The 13,693-nt window shown below is 39.7% G+C and overlaps 1 protein-coding gene across 10 annotated transcripts in view; it reads right to left on the bottom strand.

Annotated features, from left to right (window-relative positions):
• The window catches only part of LCLAT1 (lysocardiolipin acyltransferase 1), a 205,385-nt gene that overhangs the window by 109,703 nt on the left and 81,989 nt on the right, over positions 1–13,693 (bottom strand). For 5 of the 10 annotated variants that reach the window (XM_073338649.2, XM_073338646.2, XM_073338651.2 and 2 more), the window contains 2 exons: positions 10,599–10,767; positions 1,129–1,327 (listed from right to left, as the gene is read on the bottom strand). The exons of 1 other annotated variant lie outside the window; for it this stretch is intronic. In XM_073338649.2, the coding sequence (XP_073194750.2) occupies positions 1,129–1,327; positions 10,599–10,763 (364 nt within the window). In that variant the 5' untranslated portion in view covers positions 10,764–10,767. Of the gene's footprint in view, positions 1–1,128; positions 1,328–1,832; positions 1,898–10,598; positions 10,768–13,693 lie in introns of those variants that run through there. 4 more of the 10 variants (XM_073338653.2, XM_073338654.2, XM_073338652.2 and 1 more) reach the window with 3 other exon arrangements.

The raw sequence follows: 13,693 nt of genomic DNA, 5'->3' as shown, positions 1-13,693 counted from the left end.
CTAATTCTGTCAAACCCTGAATGTTATAAAAATATACAGTACTTAACTGGGAGAATATCCTTTGGATCCGCATGCCTACTGTACACATGGACCATGTCCTAAAATTCCTTTGGAAAATATCATAGAAGCAAACAAACAAGTACAGCTGTCACTTGAAGATAAAAATATGCCCATTCTAATTTACTTCCAAATCATTTTTCAAATTATGAAAAAAATTCAAAATCTTTTGTAATGCAATACAAGAGTACAAGATGCATCTACTATATCCTGACTTATTGTAACTTAAAAGAATAAACAACTATTTACTCTACCACAGAATTTATATATATTGGTCGAAAACATCGCTTACACAGTCACAATTTTATTTAAACCGTGTTTTTTTTTTTAAGTAATTTTGGTGTGGCACAATATGAGAGCTCCCCCTACTGCTCAGCAAATCACTCACTATTCCCAGAATTATATGTACTACTGCCAAAAATTATCTGTTCAAGTACATGGACTGATAAAAGGGAATCACAAATTAGGTTACCCTTTGGACTTCAGAAAGCTGATACATATCCTGTACAAAGTAATTTTGTGAGAGATGTCAAACAAATCTAATAAAAATTAATAAAATGCAAAAAGACATGTTTAGTTCAGATAAATCTGCATATTTATTCTGAAACGACTTGCATGAAAAATTATTTCAAATCAGCCAAAAAAATTATCTGTTCAGTATCTTCAGCCCAAACCAGTTTCTGGCCTACGTCACTGTAACAATTTCAAACAAAAGGACAAAACTAAGCTATTTAATATACTGTACAGTGTATTTCTGTCACCTGAATTTAAAACTACAGCTATTACAAAGAACACTGTTTTCTGACCTGTCCACAAGAAGCTTTAAAAACAAAAAAACCACACACAACAACACCACCACCACCACCACAACAACACACACACTCACTCTTTTGGTAGCACATGCTAGTTAATGAAACAAGAAGCCTGACAAGTGCAGCTGTACAGAGTGGGAAAACGCTGATCTTAAATTTGAAGTAGAAGCTAAGAGGAGGTTAGGGTGGTATTAGAAAAGCGAAATATTGTATTTTATTACTAATTCTCTTTTATCCATTAAAACTGTAGATGACCTACCAAATCCTGGAACGCTTTTGAGACTGGATTTGAGACAGATTTTTTCTAGTCTGAGGTAGCTGTATCGCAGCAGGCAATTCCATAGGAACATCCAGTCCATTCGTGTCCGGTGGTTCATGATGATGACACTTCTTTCTCCGGGGATGAACCCATCACCTGTTATAATCACCTTTGCGCCAAACACCATCTCCAGCAAAGCCTAGAAGAAAGATTTTGATATTATGACTTTCCACTCGAGGCGGAGGGAGGAAGGGAAGCAAGTCTGTTAGTCTATTAACAACAGATATAAATTTTCATTGACTAATTTCTTAACACACAACTTCATTAGAAAACAGTGAACTTCTCTCAACTGTTTTCTTATTGAAGGTCAGTCATTTTTTACACAATAGCTCTCTGCTATTGTCCCTAATTAAAGAGGTGGAATCGATAATCAGAACTTCTCAAATAGCCACTCTTTGCTGATCTGGATATCATATACAAATACCTTTTTTGCCTAAAAATAATCTTTTTTAAAATGAGTTGTGAACCCAATAGTGTATTGCACTGGTATGTGGGAATCAAAATGCAGGTTTTAATGTGATCCAGCAGGGTCTGGAGCATTGCAGGGCAAAAATTCCCTAGCAGAAAAGGGAAAGTGCCTCATGTATCATGTGAGTGACTGAACGGTCAATACTAGCATGGCATTGAAGAGCTCTAGAACGTACCAAGTCATGCCCTCAGCCAGAAGGGTCAACACGACAGCATGCTTCACTCTCATCCCCAAGAATGGCTAGAAGTGAAGACAGAAAATGAGTCTGAAAATGGGAAATCCCAGACAAACTTGAACACACTGTGATGGACTGATTTATGTCAGTTTCAAATTGTGACAATTACAACAGCCTGGTGACCATCCATTAGGGTGACTCAGCCACTTCTATTGCACAATAAAAGAAAGCCTTTTTTTAAAAAATAACCTACCACTCACCTAATTACAGTGAAAAGAGCAATTTGTGAAAAAGTAAAACAACCAAAGTGGAAAAGTGCTTTCAAGCTCATATGTCCTTGATACAAAATGGAAAACTTCGGACTCAAAAAAAAAAAAGAGGCGAGAATGCAAGATTGGGAGTCTGGAGATTCCGGTTTCTGTCTGTGACTCTGCCACTGGCGTGCTATGAGTCCTTAGACAATTTAACTCCTGTGTCTCAGCATGTCTCATTTGTAACACTGGTACAATGCTTATATTTGCAAATAGCTTGAGATCCCTGGATGAAAAGCACTATATAATAAGTCCCAAATATAATGACAAGTGACTCAACCAACTATAGTACAGGCAACTTGTTGGTGTTAAAGGATAGTAATGAACAATTGTAAAAGTAGAGCAAGTTACGTGCCTCAGAGTGGAAAACAGTTAAGATGTATTGATTGCAGTGTGTGATCTTTCTCATCGCTAAAACTAATTTAATTTTCTGTTGGATGGGTTTGATAAACATATTAGATGTTGACCAAATTGATGAAAGTGTGTACATATATCACTTAAACAATAAGAGAGCTGTGTGCTCTCTGCCAGGTGTTATCAGTCTTGAGGAAACCCTGAAGCAGGAGAAAGTCCCTGGGAAGTGGGGAAGAAGGGGCTTAATATAGGCTTAAGGGAGTTAATCAACAAGAAAAAGCAGTCAGTTTGACAAAAATTGTTATCCGCTTTTTCAGCTCCTTCAGGGTTCTGAAGCACAGATTGTGTTTATACATATTTTAAATTAAAAATTCATTTCTCAAAACAAGAAGAAAATTTTGGAAACCCAAGCTATTTTGTGGGTTTGTGAAAATGTTTGGGAAGGTAACACAGAAAAGGAAATTTAGCCAGTCTGCTACCATGCAATAATGTATCTGAAGGAGTCAAACAGATTGTTCCCGCATCCAAAGTAATGGTCAAATTATGATGAATATTCCCTACATAGTAATATTTCCCTAAGGAAATAAGTGCCACACCATGAATTGCTTATAACTCTGAAATACTTATTAATTACTTTAAATTCTATTTTTACAGAATTAGATGAAAACACTAATTATTGGATCATTTTAAAAATAAATCATCTGAACTTCCTGCAATTAAAGTCTATGAGAAACACTAATAGTTCTCTATATCTTATTAATGAGACATTAGCAGCTTTCATTCTAAGCATTTTAAAAACATTCTAAGCAAATTACAATATTGGCCACACACTGTTCTAATAACAATTCTATTTATGAGATTCTTCTCAGACTAAAGCAGCTCTGCCACATCTGAAGAGATGTAGGATAAAATTTTCAGAAGTGCCTACGTGACTTAGAAGCCTAAGTATCATTTTAATAAGTGATTAGAAACTTAAGAACCTAAGTAGAGCTGGTTGGAACATTTTCAACTAAATGGAATTTTGCCAAAAGGACAGGTTTCTACCTTGTGTAGTCACTGGAATTCTTCGAGATGTGTCCCCTTATGGGCATGCCACTTGAGGTGTACACATACTGCATGCGCCTTCAATTAGAGATTTTCAGTAGCAGTGGTCATTTGGCTCGTGCAAACATCCTACACATTCTCCTGTCCTGTACCAAGGATATACAGGGCCACGCAGATTAAATGCCCTCAGTTCCTTCTGCACTGCAAAGCCCCAAGATGAGAATCCGAAGCAGAGGAGAAAGAGGGTGGGTAGTGGAACACCTGTAGGGACACACAGGTTGGAGAACTTCAGTTACCGAACAAGCTACGTAACCTCTTTTTCTTCAAGTAGTGTCCCTATGGGTGTTCCACTTGAGGTCACTCCCTAGCTGCACCCTTTAAAGGAAGGAGGTTCTTTGGAGCTCGGTCTAAGACTGTCTATAGGACTATAGAGCCAAAGACAGCATCTGCTTGGGATGCATCAAGCAAGGCATAGTGTGACAAGTATGTGTGAATCAAAGGCCATGTAGCAGTCTTGCAAATTTCTGTAATAGACGCGCCCTCCAGCAGGGCTACAGATGTGGAGTACGATCTTGTAGAATGAACGATGACTTTGGGGGGCAGGATATGTTAGCATCCACACAAGAGGTGAGTATGTAAACAGAAACCCCCACTTAGAAAGCCTCTGGGTAGTCACAGCAACCCCTATAGTTTTGTTCACAACAGAAACAAACAACCCTAGGGAGGATCAAAAAAGTCTAGTCCTGTCCAGATAATTAAACCAATGCTCTCCTGACATAAAAGTTATGAAGGATCACTTCGTGTTTTGACCAGCGAGGCTTGGGGTAGAATACTGGGAGATGAATTGATATGAAAATCCGAAGTAACTCTGGGTTAAAAGTATGGATGTGGTCAAAGAGAAACCATCTTTGAAAAAGACAGCATATAGAGGATCAGTCATGAAGTGTGCCAAAAGTACATGCTGCCACATGCCCGAGAAGTTGCAGACATCATCAGATGTGACAGTGTAAGGAATCTATTGTCTAGCAATAAACTCTGGCTGTGGAGATGTCCAGCATGGTCCCTATAAACTCTAACCTCTGAATCAGTGGGAAGGAGGATTTCATGAAGGTGAGCTGGAAACCAACTGTTTAACAGAATCATAGTACTGAATGCCAGTCTGATGGTGAAGGAACATCCCTTAAGAAACCAATCAGCAAGGGAAGGGAAGTCTATTACTCCCCACTGAGAAGTTTTAAAGCCACCACTGCCATGAGTTTTGTGAATACCCTGGGAGTAGTGCCTATCCTGAAGGGAAGGACCTGATATTTGTAATGGTCCTGCCCCACCATGAAGTGCAGAAATTCTTGTGAGAAGGGTGTATTGTGATATGAAAATATGAATCCTGAAGGCTGAGGATCACGAAGCAGTCCCCGGGATCCAGAGATGGGATGATGACTGAGAATGTCGCCATCTTGACTCCAAGGTATTCAGCATCCATAGATCTAGAATTGGTCTCCATCCATTCTTCTTTTTGGGAATTAAGAAGTACTTAGAATAATGCCTTCTCCCCTTGTGTGGAGTGGGAACTGGTTCTACTGCTCCTACACAGAGACGGGACAGAGCCTCTTGCTTTCAGAGAGGTACCTGAAGAGGGATGAGGAAAGAGCCATGGAGTGGAACTGAATGGAGTTTCCCAAAGTTATAACCTCCAAGACCCATCTGTCAGAGGTAATCTGCTCTTCTAAGGCGTGAAAATGGGAGAGACCATTCCCAAAAGGAGGAAAGTTGCCTGGTGTAAGATGGTGCAACAAAGGTCTGAAATCAGCATATTGTGGCCCTTGACCAAGGAGTCAAAAGGTACATTTGGCCGTCATTAGCTGCTGAGTCGAGTTTGCTGTAGCAGTTGAAGATTCTCCCCTTTGAAACGCGTTTTTTTCTTCCCTAGGTGCTCCAAAGTTCTATGGAAAGTGGAGAATTGAGAAGGAGATTATCTTTGCGCCACCTGAGATAGATTAAGCCTCTTTTTGTTTACAGGCTTATATATATATATCTATTTATATATATAAATCCAGCAAACAAAGGATCACCCTGGAGAGCTTCAAAGTATTCACCGAATTATACATGGTGTCACTGACCATGAAAGGAACCACTGAAAGGGACTGACGTCTTGATACCCTGCATAACAGCCATAACAATGGAATAAGCTTTCATATCAGCCACATCCAGAGAAGCCTGCAGGGTTGTTCTAGTCAAGAGCCACCCTTCTGCAATGGAGGCTTGGAACTGTTCTTTGTGCTGTTGTGGTAGATGTTCGATGAAAGAGCTAAACTTAATTTAATTAACGTGACTGTATTTTGCCAGAATCAACAGAAAGTTAGCAATTTGAAATTGTGAAGTAGCAAAAGAGTAACTCTTGCACCCCAATACTCCAGGGATTTGTGGTCCTTGTCATGGGGTGTAGTCTCCAAACAGTCGCCAAACCAACCTGATCTCCTTCTTTGAGAGAGTAACAGATTTTTTAGATAAAGGAAACGCAGTGGATCTAATTTACTTAGATTTTAGTAAGGCGTTTGATACTGTGCCACATGGGGAATTATTAGTTAAATTGGATAAGATGGGCATCAATAGGAAAATTGAAAGGTGGATAGGGAATTGGTTAAAGGGGAGACTACAACGGGTCCTACTGAAAGGTGAACTGTCAAGTTGGAGGGAGGTTACCAGTGGAGTTCCTCAAGGATCAGTTTTGGGACCAATCTTATTTAATCTTTTTATTACTGACCTGGGCACAAAAAGTGGGAGTGTGCTAATAAAGTTTGCAGATGATACAAAGCTGGGAGGTATTGCTAATTTAGAGAAGGACAGGGATACCCTACAGGAGGATCTGGATGACCTTGTAAACTGGAGTAATAGGAATAGGATGAAATTTAATAGTGAGAAGTGTAAGGTCATGCATTTAGGGATTAATAACAAGAATTTTAGTTATAAGCTAGGGACGCATCAACTAGAAGTAACGGAGGAGGAAAAGGACCTTGGAGTATTGGTTGATCATAGGATGACTATGAGCTGCCAATGTGATATGGCTGTGAAAAAAGCTAATGTCGTCTTGGGATGCATCGGGAGAGGTATTTCCAGTAGGGATAAGGAGGTTTTAGTACCGTTATATAAGGCACTGGTGAGACCTCACCTGGAATACTGTGTGCAGTTCTGGTCTCCCATGTTTAAGAAGGATGAATTCAAACTGGAACAGGTACAGAGAAGGGCTACTAGGATGATCCGAGGAATGGAAAACTTGTCTTATGAAAGGAGACTCAGGGAGCTTGGCTTGTTTAGCCTAACTAAAAGAAGGTTGAGGGGAGATATGATTGCTCTCTATAAATATATCAGAGGGATAAATACCAGAGAGGGAGAGGAATTATTTAAACTCAGTACCAATGTGGACACAAGAACAAATGGATATAAACTGGCCACTAGGAAATTTAGATTAGAAATTAGACGAAGGTTTCTAACCATCAGAGGAGTGAAGTTTTGGAATAGCCTTCCGAGGGAAGTAGTGGGGGCAAAAGATCTATCTTGCTTTAAGATTAAACTCGATAAGTTTATGGAGGAGATGGTATGATGGGATAACATGGTTTTGGTAATTAAATATTCATGGTAAATAGGCCCAATGGCCTGTGATGGGTTTTTAGATGGGGTAAGATCCAAGTTACCCGGGAAAGAATTTTCTGTAGTATCTGGCTGATGAATCTTGCCCATATGCTCAGGGTTTAGCTGATCGCCATATTTGGGGTCGGGAAGGAATTTTCCTCCAGGGCAGATTGGAAGGCCCTGGAGGTTTTTCGCCTTCCTCTGTAGCATGGGGCACGGGTCACTTGCTGGAGGATTCTCTGCTCCTTGAGGTCTTCAAACTACAATTTGAGGACTTCAATAGCACAGATATAGGTGTGAGGTCTTTTTTAGGAGTGGTGGGTGAAATTCTGTGGCCTGCATTGTGCAGGAGGTCAGACTAGATGATCATAATGGTCCCTTCTGACCTAAATATCTATGAATCTATTAATCTAAACAGTATTGCCTCTGACACTCATTTACTGTGTTCACATCTAGAGGATTTGGTTCAGTGTGGGGAAAATAAGAAGTTCAAGCCCTTTATATGGGACATAATACTTTTTGTCTGGTCTTTTTGCCATTGGGTGGTGGTGGGGAGACACAATAGCAGGAGACTGACACATGGACTTGGCAGGTTTTAATAGTGCTTCATTTATACGGAAGGCAACCCATGCTGAAGATGATGTCTGCAAGACATCAAGCCATTTGTGCGATGTTTCCTGCACTTCCTCTAATGGGATCTGAAGGGTGTCTGCTGCCCTCTTCATTGGATCTTGGAAGTATTTTAAATCATCAATGTGATACAGGGGGGACAATAGCCTCATCTGGGGAGAAAGAAGTTCAAAGGAGGTGCAGGTTCCAGGTAGTCAAATGTAGGTAGTCAGCAGAACCCTGAACAAAAATTTGGGAATCTGAAGAACCCTCCTCTTCATAGAGTGGTGGAGGAGGAATCAGCCATCTTTCATAATGTATTGGTACCAGGGAGGTAGGCAATCCCGGTGAAAGGGGGGATACCAGGATAATGCTGATTGTGGTACCAGGAATCTTGACTTCAATAGAAGAGACTCAGGTTCCTCGGAAATAAGCAGGTCCTTTGAGAACCGGAACTCTTGCGGTACTGGGTGAGCCAGCATGGTGACTTGGTACGTCCCAGCCATAGAAGTGAGAGATACTGAGTGTTTTATTAACTGTTCCGGAACCTGCTGTACCAATAGTCTAGGTACCGACGAGGCTGTGGAAGATGTGGAGCATACTGCCTTCTTAGTACAGTGCTGAGGATCAGTAGACTCTAGTCCAAGTTTCAATGGTACCAATGGCTTCAATACTGAGTGATGGGTACTGTTCAATGGTACCAATGGCTTCAATACTGAGTGATGGGTACATTGGAAGCAGATGAGGACTTAGATACAGAAGATTCCTCAGTACCGAGACTGCTTGAAGCCTTTGTGGAAACTTTGCAGGGCTTAGGCTCCTTGGAGTCATAGACCTTTTCAAATGGCCTCTCTGAGGAGACCTGGCCCCACTCCTCTTGGATGAAGGTCTTCCAGATTTGCTTGCAGGTCTATCCCTTGAAGACCTGGGGGGACAAGTGAGCCATGGAAGTTGATAGGGCACTGCAGTTGCTCAGTGGCCGATGTCTGGGGGCGGGAGGCGCACAAGGCTGGATATGATGCAGGATGAAGACCAAGCTCCATTATAAGGAGTCAGAGCTTTATTTCTGTCTTTCCTTAAGGGCTCTTTAAGATAGTTCTCAGCAATACTTCTAACTACCACAGCTACTATTTCCAGATACTAAGCTGCCACTCACATTGAAATTTTAATACATAATAGTATTCTAAGTTGAAGGGACATTTTAGGGAAAAAAATCTTAAAAGCAGCTATGTCATAATCAGTATTGGAAACTTTGGAGCTTCTATGGATTTCCAAACACAAAAACACCAACTCTACAATTGAATGGAAATTTGGTACCTAGTTTCTTGAGTTAGCTATTTTAAGAAATCTGGTAGACAAGCACAGGGTCAGACTTCTGACATTATTACTACCAACTGAATTTGAAACATGTCCACAAAAGATTAAAGTGGCCTATACTATTCAACTATTAACGGGAAATGTTTTTGTCCAGCTGTTAATTTTTAATTCCTGATTTTGTAGCATGGTAATAATCCTTGTAATGGTGGGAAGAATAAACAAACTATGAGCTGCACATAAAGTAGCCCAAATACTTCAAGGCAGAGAAAATAGAAACTGATCTGTACTCAATAAAGATATTAATCTTCCTATGGAGGAATGGATGCCTTGGAAGCAACAAAGTGCTGATAGCCATAGTAGCATTTTATTTCAGAAAGATTAAAAGACCTCCTGAGATTCTGTTCATTACCTGAAGGGAAAAAGCCTCTTCACAATTAGGAAACATCAAATGGTGCATTTGCATGTGCAAATGCCCTCAAAAGACAACACAAACTGAGGGAAGGGGCACAAAAAAGCAGAAGAACCACTGTACTGATTAAGCCCAGCCATAGGGACACAGCTAGGTCCTGTCCACAGTAACTTTCAGTACTGTAACAGAGTCAGAGGAAAGTGTGTTGTTAATGGGTCTGCTGACTCTTATAGCTGTAGAGTAACCAAGGAAAAAGTCACTTCTGAGACAAGGTTCCTTTTGCTGACCTGATATTATCTGCCTTTGTAATTTGGCTGGAGGAACTAAAATGCTTGTGTAGATCCTAAAAGGATTAAACTAAGAACAGCTAAGGTCACCAACATGTATCCAAGCATGATTCTTAGGAGCTTGGGGCATGGGAAAGAGACCCTCTCTAGTAAGTTCTGAAGTAAAAAACACCTGTTCACTAGTACTCCAGCCATTCTCACTAAGCAGCATCACTTACTTCCAAGCAGTTAAGTACTATATTATGCTCTGTTCTCTTTGGTTCGCTGAGCTACTCCACCATGTCCCCTCTTACAACCCTGCTTTGGGCCTTGATCAAATCATTCTTTTTCAAAACTCAAAACAGATTTTTTTTTAAAAAAAAGTCACATGATCAGATATCCACTTGTTGTTGTGATTGCAGCTGCACTGCTTTGGGGAGATTGGATGAGGGTTGGGGTAGAGGAAAGAAAGGAAGGAAAAGTAGGAATTAATCACTGAAGGATAAAAGTGCCAAAAAGGAGAGAAGCTTTAACTGAACGGTATTCTCATTGAGAGTAATACTAAAAGTTTGATATGTTGTATGTATGTACGTACAAGAGGGATAGTTCCAATACTACAAGGGAGATACTTTCCATCTTCCCATGGTTCAAAGAGCGAAATCTAGTATAATACAGTGAACTCTGATCCACAGTGAATAATACTGAATAACAGTATAATACAGTGAACTAAGATCCACAAGAATCTTTTATAATGGAAAGTGTTAGGCAACTTAAATACAGGGAAACTAACAGCTCCCCCTATAATAATTACACAGACTTTGCAACTTACCACTGGGAGTGTGAGCCAGGTGGCCACAATGCGGTCCGTGACCCAGCGATACCAGGTCGGGGAGACAAACATCAAAGGTAGAAAAGGACTGAGCATGAAAATGCTCCCAAAAAAACTTGCCAAGAACAGTGCAAGTAAGAAGTATATCCCTTTCCATGACACCATGGCTCTGAAAGACAAAGTGAGCATTCAGTTAGATAAACACTTATAATTACTTTCTGCCTAGAGTACTTAATCTTCAACCATCTCACACCTACAGTTTCAGTTGGATATGGTGCTTTTCATTTTTGTCCTAAAATATTACATAATGTTGTGATGCATTATTAAATAACTGCAATGTTCTACCTCAGATATGGCAACACTTCAGTGGTATTGAGATCAACAAACACAATAATTTTAAGGTGCTTGGGACAGTAAGAGAGCCATAAAATTATATCAACTTTATCTTCAATTAGTTCCTCCATTTAATACAAAATGCGTTGCATTCTGAAGTCTCCTCAATGCTCTTTTATTAAATAAAATTACAAAGAGGACAGAAAACCAGAAGGATATTTGTCCTGTCAAACACTTTTGATCAATTGCCTCTAACACTGCCAAAATACTAAGCTTATTTGATGGGAGAGGTTAGGAGAGGGAGGTTCCTGCAAGGTTTTCCTATTTTCCCCCTTTGCTTTCTCTTCCAAAGTTACAATAACCCCTTTTTCCACCTGCAGAATGAATACATGTGGCTTTCTTCAGAACACATCAACACCCCAAGTAAAGATTAGAGGGATCAGTAAAGAGCAACACAAAGTGTTATTCCCCGTGACACTGTATAGGGACTAAATGAACTTCCTCTGCAACATTCCAAGCCCACTCTGGCCAACGGAGCTTGTGACCCAGTTTGAAGCTCCTTCCACATTTCTACTGGTCCTATCTGTTATTTTCCAGATTATGCCATCAGATGAAGAGAATCATCATCAGAAGGTTGCAATGTCTCACTATAGCTAACTTCTGATCTTTGCATACATAAGAGGGCCTTTGGTTTTATAAATCAGTAGTCTAGACTTAAAATATTCTAGTGTCCATGCTATTTTTTATAAATCTAAACTATATAATGCAGAGAGATTCTTAATGGATTAGTGTAGAACAATCAACGCAAACCCCAAGGGTTTCTGTTGGCTCCGAGCCTTTCCAATTTAGCAGACACCATGCTACGACAAAACAAATCTGGAAATGTTGTCTAAATTAGAATCTAAAAATAGTCTGTTTTCAGCTATTTAGGACCAAATTGTTTGTTTCTGAGATGAACGGTTAAGTAGAAGTCAGATTTCTCAGCCACTTTACTAAATTCCTCTCCAACAGGCAGTTTTAGGAATTATAAAAGAGCTCAGACAGACAATCACTTAGGATAAGGAAAACAGGAAGCTGGACCTTTCAATTTTAAAATGAGCAATGGAAAAGTAAGCCATTAAGCCTTGTACACTGCAATACACATATTTGATGTTAAGCATCTTTTCAAGCCTTATTTATATTCCATAGCAGCAATAATAATCAAACATTAAGGTTGCTCTGTACACAACCTCTAATTAAAGCTTCAGACACCTAGAACTAAACCTAACAAAGACCACAGTACAGTTGTACTGACAAAATTATTAAAGTGCCTATCTTTAATACTTTGATAAAAGAGAATTCATATTAAATGTCCAAGATATAGTGGCACTATTCTGACAGTGACAATACTGAAAGCATACAATAATGAAATGTTACAAGCTGCTACATATATCTAGTTAAGGCTATAAAATTGCATATGTTGCGTTTGAGAAAAAGTAGTGACCATGTAATTAAGGACTGTCATAAAGCATTCACAAAAGAGTGCAGGGTTAAGGTCATGCATGCAAACTTAGCTTCGGTATTTCATGGTGTTGCTCTAAAATTCTACAGAGACCAGGTTTAAGACCTTTTCTTCTGTCACCTTCAATTATTTGAACTGGACCCACAGTTTCACAGAATTTTTTTTCACTCACTCAAGCAGGTGTATCCTGGGGAAATAACTCTGAATTGAGGTTGCCTTCCTGGAGCGTATGCCCAGTCATATAACCAAGATCAATTAAAAAAACAATTTAGGATTAATTCTCAAATTTTAAACTGTTGCTGCTGGTATCACCTGAACAGCACTGTCATGCAAAAGCATCTCCCCATCTACACTGTGTTATGGAGTTTCTCTGTCTTTGAAGAAGCTACACGGGAACAAATTGAAGTAATGGTAGCGGGGGAGATGGGAAAATTAAAGAAGCCAAGGGAAGTCAAGGAAGGAAAGAAAAAAAAAATACAGGAAGCAAAAAAGGTTAGAGAGAGACACACAGAGATGAGAAGACAGAAGTAAACATGCTAACTGTAGTTGGACTGGAAGAAGAAAAAGCTTACTGAATGTTAAGAGCCCTGTCCCCTGTATGGCTTAGATTCCCTTAGCAATATGACAATGAAATTAAAGACCTTGAGACAGATCTTCAGCTTTGCTATGTCTCCTGCACACTCTTCCAGTTGCAAAAAGGGTCTTAAAGCTGCCCAGAGCAGACAGATAGGGATTCCCCAAGCACAGAGATATGCCTGTGTGACATGAAGCTGGAATCAACTCAAATTTCCCCCAAATACTTAAGAGGCAGTGGCCACACTACTCTTTCAGTAGAAAGATTGCTTGGGGTGGAAACTACATGTCCCTCTCTCACCAGCTTGTAGAAAAATTCCAAAAATTCAACCATTTAAACTGCAGTTTATTTCCCATTTTCTTTAGTGTTGGAACAGGTAATTCGTTGGCTTACTCCCACCCCTTTCTAAAATTTTAGGAGAAGTCCTGAACTTTTCCATCAAAACATTTTTGGATTATGCAGATACTATTCTTGCCTTCAGGTATACTTTTCTAGATGAAGACTACAGTCAACCACTACCCATTACTGATACTGTTTTAGTGAGGATTTCACTTCTATCTACATCTCAACATTTTCTGCCCTTCAGTATGCTTCATTGTGTTTATACAGACAAAACACACGCTGATTTTGAAGTCCACTGAAATTGCCTAATTAAAAGGGACAAAAAAGCCTTTTATTTCATTACTT

This window comes from Lepidochelys kempii, chromosome 3 (assembly GCF_965140285.1).
Source record: "Lepidochelys kempii isolate rLepKem1 chromosome 3, rLepKem1.hap1, whole genome shotgun sequence".
Lineage (NCBI taxonomy): Eukaryota > Metazoa > Chordata > Testudines > Cheloniidae > Lepidochelys > Lepidochelys kempii.
The sequence above is the reverse complement of the archived record's forward strand: the minus strand, read 5'-3'. Positions and strand labels throughout refer to the sequence as shown.